The 15304-nt window shown below is 39.5% G+C and overlaps 1 protein-coding gene across 1 annotated transcript in view; it reads left to right on the top strand.

Annotated features, from left to right (window-relative positions):
• Nucleotides 1-11944, top strand: part of VAPA (VAMP associated protein A) — a 40842-nt gene extending 28898 nt beyond the window's left edge. The window contains exons 4-6 of the mRNA XM_073679035.1: nucleotides 1463-1543; nucleotides 1663-1809; nucleotides 6361-11944. Coding sequence (XP_073535136.1) covers nucleotides 1463-1543; nucleotides 1663-1809; nucleotides 6361-6477 — 345 coding nt within the window. The 3' untranslated portion in view covers nucleotides 6478-11944. The remainder of the gene's footprint in view (nucleotides 1-1462; nucleotides 1544-1662; nucleotides 1810-6360) is intronic.
• Nucleotides 11945-15304: the final 3360 nt, after the last annotated feature.

Genomic DNA, 15304 nt, shown 5'->3' with positions numbered 1-15304 from the left:
CTTTTGGATCAGCGGCATTGTTGCGTGGCTGGGCCAAACTTACAGGCTTGTATGAAGCAGTGTTTCCTCTTCAGCGTGGGAAAACCACAGAAGACTGTAGCTAACCGATCCAGCAATCTGGTTAGCTTTAGAGTGACGCAAGCAGGCTCTAAAGTGAGGCGCACAACTTTTTATTTTTTTTTATTTTTATTCGAGAGTCACATTACCAGATTGAGCCAGCCCCATGAGCCGCAATAAAAAATCGCAACATGAATAGTTGATCAATGCAGATTTCATTTTTAGGACTCTCATCTATCCAGAAGATAGAGGTCCTCTCCACTCTCTCTCATAATCCAAAAAAGAAGAGTTCATGTATTCCCCTTGCTTCATTGTAGTTTCTAGACGTAAGCATCTAAAAGACTGTCTCCATTCTCCAATAAACTACAATGATTAGGCTGCTTTCATGTATGGCCACTTACTTCATCTACTCCTTACCTAGATGGCATACTCCTTACCTATATGGCCACACTGCACCATTAAGGCTAGGGCTACATGGCAGCATGTGTTGGGTGACACATTGCAACATTGGATGCAATGATTTCCTATGGTGTTGTGTTGCAATCTGCTACATACTGTGACAGAGTTGCGAATGTTTCCAAATGTGTTGAATTTTCTGTCGTTGGTCACAAGTCAATATGTGACACACTTGCCATAGGCTTCAATGCAAGTCGCATGCTACAAGCGAGTTGTATGCAGCTTATCTGCAACTGGGCTGTTTATTTGCAACAAATAGCCAGTTGCAGACAAGTTTCACACACCTTTTTGTTGCTTGACTTTTCAGTGAAATGCTGCTGAGTGGTAGCTCCAGTGTAATAGTTACCCATCCCTAACATAAAAATTACATATGAGCAACCAGAAGATACGGTCAGGCCTGTGTGTGACCATGTAGTTGGGGGCCGCACAGAAAGCTACCCAGGGCTGCGTGTGGCACACCCTTGCGCTAAAGAATGGAGCTTGCAAGCAGTGTGCGCCCCTTATCCAGGTAACCGATAGGTAACTAGACAACGAGCTGTACACTATAAAAATCCCCTCTGTTCTCGTGAACAGGAGATTTTTAATAGAAGGTATATTGCAAAGTTGCTTGATTTTACCCATTTAAGAACTTGACAAAAAAAAAACATTTTTAAAGGGGCTGTGACCTTTGCTTAGCACTGCATTTCCATCTTGTTAAATTGGCATGGTATCAGTGGTTAGATCTCTATTGATTAGCTGGCGGTGCATCCGGCCAGTTCATGGCACATGTTAGATAATTTTTATTTTAAAATTCTTGACATTTTTTTCTGATAAAGGTAAGACGCAACATATGAAATGTCAGAACTCTGTAGCTGTGTATCACACTATTAGATAACCAGATGCGGTTGATGTGATTGGGGTTGCCAGTAGTGGTTTGTATAAGTGTATAATCTCTGTCTGTTTATTGCAGTGGAAAGAAGCGAAACCTGATGATCTAATGGATTCTAAATTAAAATGTGTGTTTGATATGCCACATGAACACGAGAAGCCGGTAAGATAGCATTTTATATTATCGAGCATTGACCTCTGCTTATATTCATCTTCTGCCTGTTTTGTGTCCATTTATATTTGTATAGTGTTATATAATTTTTTTTTTGTATTTGATCCTAGACACACGAATCCACAAAATTGTTTACTTGTCTGCCTACTAAGGGTAGTGCTTCAATGGATGACACTGAAACACGGAAGCTCATGGAGGAGTGTAAGAGACTTCAGTCTGAGATGATAAAGCTGTCAGATGAAAATCAGCTGATGAAAGTGAGATACTGCTTTTATTTTTCTAACTTGTTAATTTTCTTCCAAAATATCATTGAAACCTACCTGTCATTTCAGGTAACTATTCAGAAAAAATAGTCCTGTACATGAGGAATAACACTATTTGTGGTTATTTTGACTCCTATTATACATTTTTTTCCCTTAACAAGCTCTCACTAGTCCTCTGAGCTAGTGGGTGCAGACCAGCCGCTATGTCTCCCATACACCGCACACTGGCAGGTATGGCTTCCTGCCCTTCTTTCTCTGTAGCACACAGAAAACATCACACGTCCATACATACGAATGTACTGCAGGTTCCAACAGGCCCCAGTGATAAAAGTTGGAGGTAACATATGGTAGGTGTAAAATACTGATTTAACAACCAATCACACACCTACCATTTGTGGAGGGTCTGTTTGCATTATTATAAATGCACAAGGATAAAGCTTGTATATGGCTGTAGTCGCACACATTTATATTGCACCATGACGGCTTACAGCCTATTACGGTCGCCTAGTACCCCAATTTTCCCCAATGGCATTACAGGTCCAGGCTGCATCCTGCAAAAATGAAAACATGTATGAGTTATTAGTGGATATTTTGACATCAAGGGTTCACATTTGGCTTATAGAGAAACCATTATATAGCATTATTGAGCTGTGTGGCTATGAATCCAGTATTTAAGTTTGAAAAAATCTTCTGCTAGAAGATGCAGCAGGTTCTGTATGCCTGAGTTGATGTCTCTCTCTCCCCCCAGACATTAAAGGGTTTGTCCACTACTCGGTCAACCACTTCTCATTCATTATGTTTTCCCCATGTAAAATAAAGGCAGCCTGAACAGTCTCCGGTGCTGGCGCCATTCCATCGATCTTGGCGCAGTTTCCCAGGACTCACATGACATTGTCATGCAAGCCCTCAGGAAATCAGCGGCAACTTCACTCTCCCTTTCCTGTCATGTCATTCATGTGTTGGCATCTTTCTGCTTGTGCTTTATTGTAGGGAAAACCTCATATACCAGGCTTTAGCTTCGAATGGATCTTGAACTAATATAAAAACAATGTATTTCTGGAGAATTGGCAGTCACTTAGATCACTTCAAGGTTAAATATTTTTTCTTAAAGCAGTTTACCCCACTTTTGGGCTGCATTCCTATGCAGCTGTCATGCTGTGGCTGTTATCCCCAGCAGCCCTGTTCTGTTGCTGTTTCACAACCACTTAATCTTGCACTTTTTGTAGAAACGGTCTATTATCAACTAACTAAAGATTTGCTGACTCTAAAACTCTCAAAGAGGAGCACAGCTGATTAGACCAGAAAACTAACGCCAGCTTCAGTGTGTACTCCAGTGTTTCCCATCCCAGTCCTCATGAGCCCCCAACAGATCATGTTTCCAGGATTTCCTTAGTAATGCACAGGTGAGAGAACCTGTAACAATTTCTGATGCATTGATGATAACTCCATTACCTGTTCAATACTGAGGAAATCCTGAAAACATGATCTGTTGGGGGCCACGAGGACTGGAGTTTGGGAAATATTGGCATATAGAAAGTCCATACTCAATCTTTGTGCGCTCCTGTCTCCTGAGCTTTGCACTTCTCTGGGCATTTTCAAGCGATCTGTGGGGTTCTCAGGACCCAGACTTAAACTAATCAATTTGTAATTGTGAGCAGCAACATATAAAATCTAACAAATGTTTTAATTCATCTTTAAAGGTAGTCAATAACTCCAAATTTACATTTCAAACCAACCACATAGCCTTGTTGGAGATGGCGCAGCAAAAAAAAAATTATTTTTGTTTTTAAATCTGTTCCTCAGCTGCCCCAAAAAACAACTTTATTGTAATATGCAAATGAAGTTGCTTATTGCACCCTTGGCATGATTAAATGCCTCAATGCACTGCTCCACCAATTTATTTAGATTAGTGCCACTCCTTGTATGTCAATGGACAGTGCTGGCTTGCCTAGTCCCAGCGTGGTCTGAAGGCAATCCTCTGTGATCTCTGTCCCTGTGCAGGAGAGCGCTCTCTCCTAGCTTCTGACATTGCTAGGATATTCTATCAGTATGGTGCAAGACAGAGCATACCAATCGCTGTGTGGTCGGTGTGCTCTGTCCTTCACTGAAGTGATGGCAGAGGAGATGAGCGATGTGTGTGCTCTCTCCTGGAGAGGGACAATGATCCCATAACATAGATATGCTGGATCTAGGCAAGCCAACACTGTCGATCAGCATAGGAGTGGCAGTAATCTACAGAAGTCAATGGTGCAGTGAGGCATTTAGTCACACTGGGGGTGCACTGAGCACCTTCCATTTCATAATACAATAAAGTGATCTTTTGCGGGCAACGGAGGAACAGATTTAAAACCAAAATGAATGCTTTTTATTGCTGCTCCATCTCTTACAAGGCTTTGTGGTTAGTTTCCTTTGCAAATTGTTGGTGACTCTCTCTCTAATGAAATTTCTAGTAAGGCAGATCTTCCTGGAGTTGGTGCGTTTACTTGCCTCTTAGGTGTATTGCCAACTTTAGATTTCAGTGGATCCTATTGAGATCAGCCATAGAGATTTCTGTGGCCAGCTATAGCTTTGTTTTGCAATGCTACATGATAAGGTCTTGCGTCTAGCTTCTGATATGATTAGATAAGGTTTCACTAGTAATAACATAATGGCTGTCCCGTGCAATGTGGCTCTGGGTATAACGTTTGATAATGACACCGGTTTTCTTCTTGCAGAATAAATTTGCGACCGTGTATATTATATTTTGGCTTAAAGTTATCCTTTAATGAACTGGTTGGATCATTACTGAAGATGACGCTTGGTTCACATGTTGTGTTCTTTGGGTAATAGCAAGCAGATAATGCACCCATATGTCCAAATATATAGCTCCTCTTTGCTTTTAAATGGGTTGTCCCACGGATAAAGTACATTTTAATTATTAGATCAATTATTGCAATAATAATATCCACAATTGGATGTGTTACCAAAAAATGTTCCTGTGCTGAGATAATCTTATACATGTGCCCCTGCTGTGTACTGTGTAATGGCTGTGTCTGACTGTACAGGGACATGGTCTGATCATACCACAGCTCCTGGGCAGGGGAGGAAGCAAAAGAGTATACAGACATTACAGCAGGGGATCACAGATGATTATTTTTGTGAGGTAAAACATTTCACTGCCTGATTTTAAGCTTTTGCCTCACAGAATCAGCTGTGATCCCCTGCTGTAATGTCTGTGTAGTCTTTTGCTTCCTCCCCTGCCCAGGAGATGTGGTATGATCAGACCATGTTCCAGCATGGTCGGACTCAACCATTACACTGTACACGGCAGCGGCACATACGCTTGTTTTTTCTCCTGACTGAATTTGTGAATTGCAGCGTTTTTTAAATCTGCAGTATGTCAATTCTTTCTGTGGTTTTTGAAGCGTTTTTTCACCTATAAAGTAACGAGAGAGTGGAAAAAATGCGCTTTGAATAAAACTAACTTTGTTACATATGTACTGTAGACAGATTACAGGTATTTTGTGCCAAAAAACAGCAGCAAAACCTTCTTTTTGAACACTGCATGGGAGCATAGCCCTATATATTCTGCTTGAAAGCGACAAATGCTACTGATTTCTCTTGTCTTAACGAGGACCTGTCACCAAGTGACAATTGTCTCGCTTTCGTTCTTATATTATTCCCACTGCTTCCCTTAGTACCTTGTATTTGATTTTTAGTAACTTCGGCACATGGTTCCAGAGATATACACATTTGTTTCAAATTAGTTTTTTTGCCAAGAGGGCGTTGCTCACATTAATTATACAGAACTGCATATAAACGTGCCCCCAGAGAGTCCAGTAAGCCACGCTTTCTTGGAGGAAAGAAAAAGTAAAAAGGCTCATATTTCAATGTATGGAATACTTATCGAAGCAGTGGAAATAAAATAAGAGGAAAATCTGTCCACGTTTCACCTGGTGACAGGTCCTCCTTTAAAGTTTTCTTTTCATGTTGGGATGACTAATACTTTACTTGTATGATAGAACATTGCCTATGCGATGTATATTATGTTTCGTCTCCTAATTTTAACTTTTTTTTTTTTTTTTTTTTTTTAAATGATTTTCAGCAAATGGAAAAATAGGTTTACATCCAGAGGATGAAAATCTGTACAGATTATGTCTTTACTAATCACTTTGATGAATTGGGGCATCAGTCTTTTATTTTAGATGCATTACTTTTAATTATTTTAGGCATTTGCCATACACTTTTTTTTTTTTTTTTTCTCTTAATACATATTAAATAGAATTAAACAGAAATCGGGAAAATGTTAATAAAAAAAATAATCTGTGTAATAAATGTAAAAATATTTAGTGGCAGCACTTAGTAGTAAATGTGTTTTAACTTGGTTACGGCACTTGGCTTGTAAAACTGAAACACCACACACTTATGTAGTGGAAACTACTGGCGCCTATTCGTGTCCATTGACTTATGAGGTCACTTGGGTCTTTTGTGGTATCTCTGCTCTGGTTTTGCATTAAATTAAAAGTTTTTCCACTAGGAATTGATTTCTTTTCTTTTTTTTTTCAGGAGGAGAGGAGGAAGGGGAGAGGAATGCTGAAAGATCAAGGCAACCCCATCCCATCACTTCTTGTCGTTATTGCAGCAATTTTCATTGGTTTCTTTTTAGGAAAATTCATCTTGTAAATTAAGGCATGAAGTGCTTTCCTTTTTTTTTTTTTCTTTTTTTTTTTTCTTTCCCTCTTCTTTTTCTCCCTTCCCAGCCAGAAAGTTGTTGAGCTGCCATATAAGTTTATGTACAGCAGCCTATGGGCATCATCTGTCTCTCAGTTCACATAAAAAAAAAAAAATAATAAAAAGACACAAACTGTTTGGCAATGGGAGGAAAGTGTGTGTTCATATGTCAGCATCAAGACTCTTGTCACACATTCAGTCCTCTGTGGGAGAGAAAACTTTAATCAGACGATCTCTGTGGTTTTAACAAGTTGAAAGATTCTGTTTTGTATGTTATTTTAATTGTTTTAAATTTTATCTGTTCACTTTTTTTGCAACATGGTTTCCTTAGATTGCTAATCTCATTCAGGTATAAGATCGAGGTAACATGGGATGGTGTCTTCAATGTAAATGCTAAATCCTTACTTTTGCCTTATGTGACGGCAGTTTAAATTCTGCGAGTGAGGCAGATTTTTATTTTGTCTCCTACATTTCCCATCTTATTAACAACGGAACAAAATAAAAAACAAACAGAAAAACAAAGTTCCTTTTCCTGCTGGATAGCATTTACGTGTGTGTGAACGTTCTCAAAGTTCAGTGTATTGCGCTGGTTATGGTACTTATAAGAACGGGTTTCCTTTGTGTCTGACAGTCACTTCTATAGGTGCATTGAAAGCTTGTGATGAGCTGATCAGTATTAAATAAGGTACGCGGCTCCCACTCCTGCTCATTCAACAAGTACAGGAACTTATTCTCCGTGGGTTGCTCCCACAAGATTTCTGGGGGATTTTAGCAATATATGCAAGCCACATAGTTTATGGCACACCATTCATTGTGACTTGTTTTTTCATAAAACAGCATATGAAATATGCCATATATGCTTTATTGGTTGGGATCCAAACATAAACTGAATATTAGGGACCCATGTTCCCAGTTTGTGGAGACCAACTGACCAGTTAGGCATTTTCGGAGTGTTACCTGGCATGCTCAGCTCTTTCCATATATGCCATACAGTATAACCAGGATTGCCCATACAAGCATCTCTGCACTGCAAATGGGGAACACTGAACTGTGTTTTTAGGTTTTGTGGAAGTCTCAATGGTTATACTCCTGTTTAAAGAATCTATTGACCCATTCTAAATGTTGGAATAACATCTTTGATATTAGAAATATGTAAGACTCTCCTAAAGCTAATCTGAAGTTTGTATCTACACACACGCTAAGCCCCCCACTCACTGTAGCACCAAGATGACTCGCGTACATGCTTTGTCCAGCTGTAGTGTAGGGACACGTACCGTCTTGAGAGGCAGGACACTATACATATAGCGCACATCGGTTTCTTCATTGAAAGGGATCTCTCCTCGTGATAGCTGCCTTAGTGTGAGAGCAAACGCTGCAGTTGGCCATATGTCTGAAACACTGCCCACTCACAGTAGCCAATGCCCATTGAGTAGCCACTGTGGGTGGAAGTGAGTAAAGTTCGGCTACATGCCCAACCGCACTGTCATATCTCGCTCTTAGTCTGTTTTGGGATCCCCCTAATCGTCTAATCCGTCTTATATATACTGAAAATTGGATGTTTTTGTATTTTTTCTATATTCTGAGAATGGCTGCATTATTTCTCATACGATAAAATGATTTCTGCTCTCACTGATTTTTTTTGTATTTTTATCAGCACACATGTTTAATGAAGAAAGGACATCACCACTTCTAAACACTACAATACGTTCTTACCTCTGTCTAATCCAGTGTTCTTCATTTATAACTACACACGCTGCTTATTATTGAGAAATATCCTGGCCTAATTCTGACCATTCTTATTGTGTGGGTTACGTGCCTTTGATTCCCTTTTTGTCTGGCTGTTTTCCCTTCGCCTTGTGTATCCTATTAAGAAATGTGTAGTGAAATCGTCTGCCGGGAACTGCAGTGAGTCATCCACAGATGGGAACATGAATGCTTAAAGCTGCTTCTTTTACCCTTCCATATACATTTACCTATGAACCATCACAATTTAGTAGATGGTGTTCGGCCATTTTTAGCTAGCTGTGCTCTTCCAGATTATTTGCAAATGGACCATGCTAGGCTACAAAATAGATGTTCTCTGCAGCGGTTATTGTCAAAGCTACATTTGTTCAGCAGAGTTAAAATCTATTTGCAATTATTTCATGGGATTGCAGAATTTTACACTGACATCCACTACATTGGGGAGTCTGCCTACCGTATAGTTTTGACTGTTATAAATGCCGTTAGCTAAGGCTATCCTCAGTAACCAAAGTCTTTTTATTGGGCCTCTGGTTGAGGGACTGGCATATCGGGGAACATGTGGCCCCTTTTAAAGGTCTCATTGTGGCCCTTGGTTTCCCAAGGTGTGTTCGGATGATCCCTTGTACATGATCTGTCCCACAGACTTGCACTTTTCTTTGTCACTAGGCAATGTATAGACAGAGAATGTATAGTATAGGATTTGGAGACCCAAGAAGGTAACCTAACGACTTACTTAGTTGATTGAGAAGTAGATGAGCCCAGCCTGCTTCCACTTACTGTGATGGAAACTAACCACTTATTTGCAATCCCAGCTCCATTGAATGGTTCGTCCCCTTGTAATGTGTGGCTCTCCATAGCCAGGAGCCGCACCTGAAGCTCCACTAATGTTTTAGGCTGACCACTAGTCCATTAGGCATTTAGAAAGCCCTCAGTTATATTGAGCTACCATCTTTGATGGGAATTCATTTAACACATTAATTTCTTGTTTTTTCTTTTATCTTCATTCTGCGTGGGCTAATATTAGTGCAAGATCTATAGTCATCTGTATGTTATGGCAAGTGAGCAAATAGTCTTCCAAGTAAGAGAGTCTTTGATCTTTTTTTTTTTTTTTTTTTTTTTTTTTTTTTTTTTTTAGAAAGAATTTTTCATTTTGTCCCATTCTTTCACTTATTCACCCTTTTATATAATTTCCAAATTAGTAGAGAGATTCAGAAAAATCTCATTACCAATTTACAAACAATAAGTGTTTTTTTATATTTTTTATTTTTCTTCCCCTTTTGACTTGCGGTTATTAAACTATGTTTGGCCCTTAAGTGCACAGTTGTATTTCATTCATTAAATTCATGAATGCTTCATGTTTCGGTAGTTTTACCCATATTGCCTTGATTTTTGTGAAGTTTAAAATGCATATTTTTCCAATTTATTGCTGTAATCCATGTCTGGATAAAAAATATTTGAGAATGGTTATGAGGACCTTGCTTCTGCTATAAAATTTAGTATGGCATTCTAAATTGCATGAAGTAAAGTGGCCAATGCCAGTTTATTTAATAACCGTTTTAATTAAAGCCTCAATCAAAATTACATTTTTAAAACTTATTTTGTGCTGAAGACCCAAATATTTTTCTACTCACTGATGCTCACAAGACCCCAGGATGCTGAAAGTGCAGAATTGTTTGAGAAACTCATGAAGGACAGTAGCCTTGTGCCTACCTGGGTGAAAAATGGATGATTTTGAATACAGAGCAGTTGTCAATAGTGATATCGTTACCAGAATCTATCAAAACAGGTAACTTTGTAATGTGAGGAGCCCACTGTACACCTATATCTCAGCTTCTTTGACCGTTTTGAAATGTGAGTGTAGCATTTTGGTTAAAGATGGCCAAACCTGATCTCTCTTGATGGTTTTTGAGGTGTTGGTCTTAAAACAATGTGCACATCTATAAGAAATTTTTTTTCTGGAATGTGTGTAAATTGTGTTTTAATAAAAATGTTCATTTTTTTTTTTTTTTTTTTTGTAGCCTGCATGCATTTTCATACATTGCAAGCTGCTCCGTCCTGTTCAGATTGGCTGACAAGCTCTCAGATTTGAATTCACACATGCAGAAATACTGAATCATCAAAGTTGACATCTCTACGCCCTGATAAAATGTTAATCAAAAGTCATGTCAGCTTTTTGAGCGTTGGGGGAGGAGAGGGAGGTTACAGACAGTACCAATTGAAACCTTTTCTGACAGAATTCTTGCACAGAACTGTACTGAGCAGCCTACAATGTAGGAAATGATATGCAGGCCCCAGTAAGCAAGTGTTTACAAATTTTAATAAAACCCAATTACAAACATGATTTTTATCCCAAAAGTCATATCTTAGTTAAAAAGGGAAAAACAAGTGTCCATACCCTATAAGCCACCAAATAAAATTGCTAGGTCTTGCTAAAAACACAATATTTTATTAATTATGTTGTGGTAAGACACCCTTGGACGCGTAACCCCTTGTTTGTGGAATTGTATCTTCCATCCTTACACAATTTCAGGCACTAAATTAATGTATTTTTGGTGGAGCCAAATTTGCGTCTTAATAGAGGGAAGGTGAACAAAGGGTGGAACTAATTTTAATGTCTTGCTATCGAAAAGTTGGCCGAGCGGCTTGGGTGTTAATTTTCAAATTTCCATGGGATCTGTTGACATTTTTATGTATTAGGATGACAGCCAACTTGTATTTTTTTATTTTTTTTTTAACCCAGCTAATCCTGATTCTCTTAACTTCCCTATGATATGGGATCTGTCGGATGCCTGTTTTGTCTTATCTCACCCCACCATTTGGCCTATCTGATGGGACATGTTTGAGTTGAGAAGCATAACTGTGGGTCCCATGACCATGCAGCTGACTGCTTTATTGTATATTTGGCCTGCACTTAATGAAGACTCCACGGCAAAATAGAAGTCTATGTACTGTGAGAAGTATACCTCTTTATACACTTTGTGTGAAAAGGAATCCATCCATCCTTACTTTTGGAGGAAAGTCTTGTACTCCACTGCAGACAACTTTAAGTCATGCGCTTTGGAATTGTAGGTGCTCTAGTGACCATTCAGGGGGATTGCGCCTTTACTTAGATATTTTGTGCAGAGTTAATCACTCCAGTTCATTGATTGATCAGTGACTATGAAAATGCATTCACGTAGCAAGAATGATATGTTGAACCATCTAAAAGGAAGCTTTGCTGCTTGAAACTGGACTGGTTTTATCCATGTGACGACTTTGTGTAAATAACCTACTTGCAGCCCTGATATACTCCAGACTGGAATTTCTGGTCTTACTATCATACCCTAAGGAGAATTCATTTCACAGAGCAATGGAAGACTTTATCTTATATAAATATGTATTGTTATGATTTACGTATTTCCATTTCTTTCAGGAATACTGTCATATGCACAATTTGGTTTAATGATTTGTTATCCCTAGGGTTCCATGTGGGGTTTTGCTTAAATTTAGTGCAAAATTGCATCAGTCTTTCATGGGGTGCTGTAAAATTTTGGACTGTTCCTTGATTCATAGTGATCCTCTTTAATGTTGTATATAAAATGTAATGCTCAGAATATTTTGCTATCAGCAGTGTCTTTGGAAGAAGTCAACCGTACTAAATTATGAAATATGAATTAAACTGTCTTTGTTCAGCGTCTTCTTTTGCTTGCTTGTTTTATTAATGTAATATAATAGTACGGCATGTAGGTAAGGATTAAGTCTCTTTTGTTTCTGTTAGTTTGTCATTGCAGTGGCTTTTTTATGGTGCACGATAATAAATTCACTTTGTTCTCATATACAGTGGTGTGAAAGTGTTTGCCACCTTCCTGATTTCTTATTCTTTTGCATGTTTGTCACACTTAAATGTTTCAGATCACAAAACAAATTTAAATATTAGACAAAGATAACACAAGTAAACACAAAATGCTGGTTTTAAATGAAGGTCTTAAGGGAAACAGAAATCCAAACCTACAGGGCCCTGTGTGAATAAGTGATTGCCCCCTAAAATTAATAACTGGTTTGGCCACTCTTAGCAGCAACAACAGCAATCAAGCGTTTGCAAGAACTGGCAGTTAGTCTTTTTTACAACGCCTGGAGGAATTTTGGCCTACTCATCTTTGCAAAATTGTTGTAATTCAGCCACATATGAGGGTTTCTGAGCATGAACCACCTTTTTAAGGTCATGCCACAGCATCTCAATTGGATTAAGGTCATTACTTTGACTCAGCCAGTCCAAAGTCTTAACTTTGTTTTTCTTAAGCCATTCAGTGGTGGACTTGTTGGTGTGCTTTGGATCATTGTCCTGCTGCATAACCCAAGTGTGCTTCATCTTGAGGTCACGAACAGATGGCCAGACATTTCTCCTTCAGGATTTTTTGGTAGACAGCAGAAATCATGGTTCCATTTACCACAGCAATTCTTCCAGTTGTTGAAGCAGCAAAACAGCCCCAGACCATCCCAATACCACCACCATATATATTTTACTGTCAGTATGATGTTCCTTTTCTGAAATGCTGTGTTTTTTTTGTTTTTTTTTCTACGCCAAATGTAATGGGACATACACCTTCCAAAAAGTTCAACTTTTGTCTCAGTCCAGAGTATTTTTCCAAAAGTCTTGGCGATCAGCAAGATGTTTTCTGGCAAAACTGAGGCGAGCCTTTGTTCTTTTTGCTAATCAGTGGTTTTCGTCTTGGACATCTGCCATGCATGCCATTTTTGCCCAGTCTCTTTCATATGGTGGAGTCATGAGCACTGACCTTAACTAAGGCAAGTGAGGCCTGCAGTTCTTTGGACGATGATGTGGGGTCTTTTGTGATTTCTTGGATGTGTCGTCGCTGTGCACTTAGGGTAATTTTGGTCAGTCGGACACTCCTGGGAAGGTTCACCACTGTTCCATGTTTTCGCCATTTGTGGATAATGGCTCTTACTGTGTTTCGCTGGAGTCCCAAAGCTTTAGAAATGGCTTTATAACCTTTTCCAGTCTGATAGATCTCAATTACTTTTTCTCTTTTGCTCCTGAATTTCTTTGGATCGCAGCATGATGTCTAGCTTTTGAAGATCTTTTGGTCTACTTCATTTTGTCAGGCTGGTCCTATTTAAGTGATTTCTTGATTGAGAACCGGTGTGGCAGTAATCAGGCCTTTGTTTAGCTAGGGAAATTGAACTCTGCTTCCCAAAGATGTGATAAGCCACAGTTATTTTATGTTTTAAAGGCGACGGGGGACTCACTTTTTTCACACAGGGCCCTGTCGGTTTGGATTTCTTTTTACCTTCGTAATAAAGACCTTAACTTTTATACTGCATTTTATGATCACTTTTGTTATCTTTGTCTAATATTTAAATTTTGTTTTGTGATCTAACACATTTTAAGTGTGACAAACATGCAAAAGATTAAGAAATCCAGAAAGGGGCAAACACTTTTCCACACCACTGTAAAACCAACAGGTCATGTTTCCCAGATTTTGTTAAAGGGAACCTGACAGTCATTCTGCCTGAAATGCATCCAAGGCAGTTCTTTCCCTATGCGTATAGAGAAATATGTGTCCGTCTAGTGGAGCTTGATTGGAGCAGCCGCTGGGTAACAGCCTTTGACTAGTCATGAGATTCTTAGTCCCAGCTTGCTTCTTGAAGTGTTTTCACTGAAATTCTGCGGTGTTTGAGTAAAACATACATGGGTGCAATGACACAGCTTGGGTCTCATTCACGCTGCTCATGGGTCAGGTTCCCTTTAATATTGCATACGTATTGTCAGTGTAGCAGGGGTTGCCACACGCATTTTCTCAATAGATTATTTTATCGAGATGTGTTTTGGGGTTTGGAAGAACTGGAATGTAGACACAGTAGGAAGATGTCAGTTCAATAAAGGGATTCTCAGATCTGTAGTTAGATTGTCAAGAAACACTTCTAACATTATGGTTCCAATTAATCATTTGAATGATTTATTGATTAAAGATGACCTTTCCCCAAATTTTTCATGTTAAACTGGATACAATTACATTGTGGCTACAGAGAGGAATAAAATGCTATTGCTTTTTTTTCTTTTTTTTTTTTTTCTCGCTTCCCGGTCACAGATATTGGCAATCAAATATTTGCCACCTAATGAGTTAACTTTAGTTATGTCCAAGTGGGTCTTATTAGATGGTTTCCACTGGGGGCTTATACACTGCTCAAAAAAATAAAGGGAACACTTAAACAAGAGAATATAACTCCAAGTAAATCAAACTTCTGTGAAATCAAACTGTCCCCTTAGGAAGCAACACAATCAATTTCACATGCTGTTGTGCAAATGGAATAGACTATAGATGGAAATTATTGGCAATTATCAAGACCCACTCAATAAAGGAGTGATTCTGCAGGTGGGGACCACAGACCACATCTCAGTACCAATGCTTTCTGGCTGATGTTTTGGTCACTTTTGAATGTTGGTTGTGCTTTCACACTCGTGGTAGCATGAGATGGACTCTACAACCCACAGAAGTTGCTCAGGTAGTGCAGCTCATCCAGGATGGCACATCAATGCGAGCTGTGGCAAGAAAGTTTGCTGTGTCTGTCAGCGTAGTGTCCAGAGGCTGGAGGGCGCTACCAGGAGACAGGCCAGTACAACAGGAGACGTGGAGGGGGCCGTAGGAGGGCAACAACCCAGTAGCAGGACCGCTACCTCCGCCTTTGTGCAAGGAGGAACGGGAGGAGCACTGTCAGAGCCCTGCAAAATGACCTCCAGCAGGCCTCAAATGTGCATGTGTCTGCACAAACGGTTAGAAACTGACTCCATGAGGGTGGTATGAGGGTCCGACGTCCACAGATGGGGGTTGTGCTCACAGCCCAACACCTTGCAGGACGCTTGGTATTTGCCACAGAACACCAGGATTGGCAAAGTCGCCACTGGCGCCCTGTGCTCTTCACAGATGAAAGCAGGTTCACACTGAGCACATGTGACAGACGTGACAGAGTCTGGAGACGCGATCTGCTGCCTGTAACATCCTTCAGCATTACCAGTTTGGCAGTGGGTCAGTAATGG

The sequence above is a fragment of the Phyllobates terribilis genome, unplaced genomic scaffold, assembly GCF_046119375.1.
Source record: "Phyllobates terribilis strain yellow unplaced genomic scaffold, ASM4611937v1 Scaffold_4__5_contigs__length_816908805, whole genome shotgun sequence".
Taxonomy (NCBI): Eukaryota; Metazoa; Chordata; class Amphibia; order Anura; family Dendrobatidae; genus Phyllobates; species Phyllobates terribilis.
Note: the sequence above shows the minus strand (reverse complement) of the source record. Positions and strands in the feature narration are given on the sequence as shown.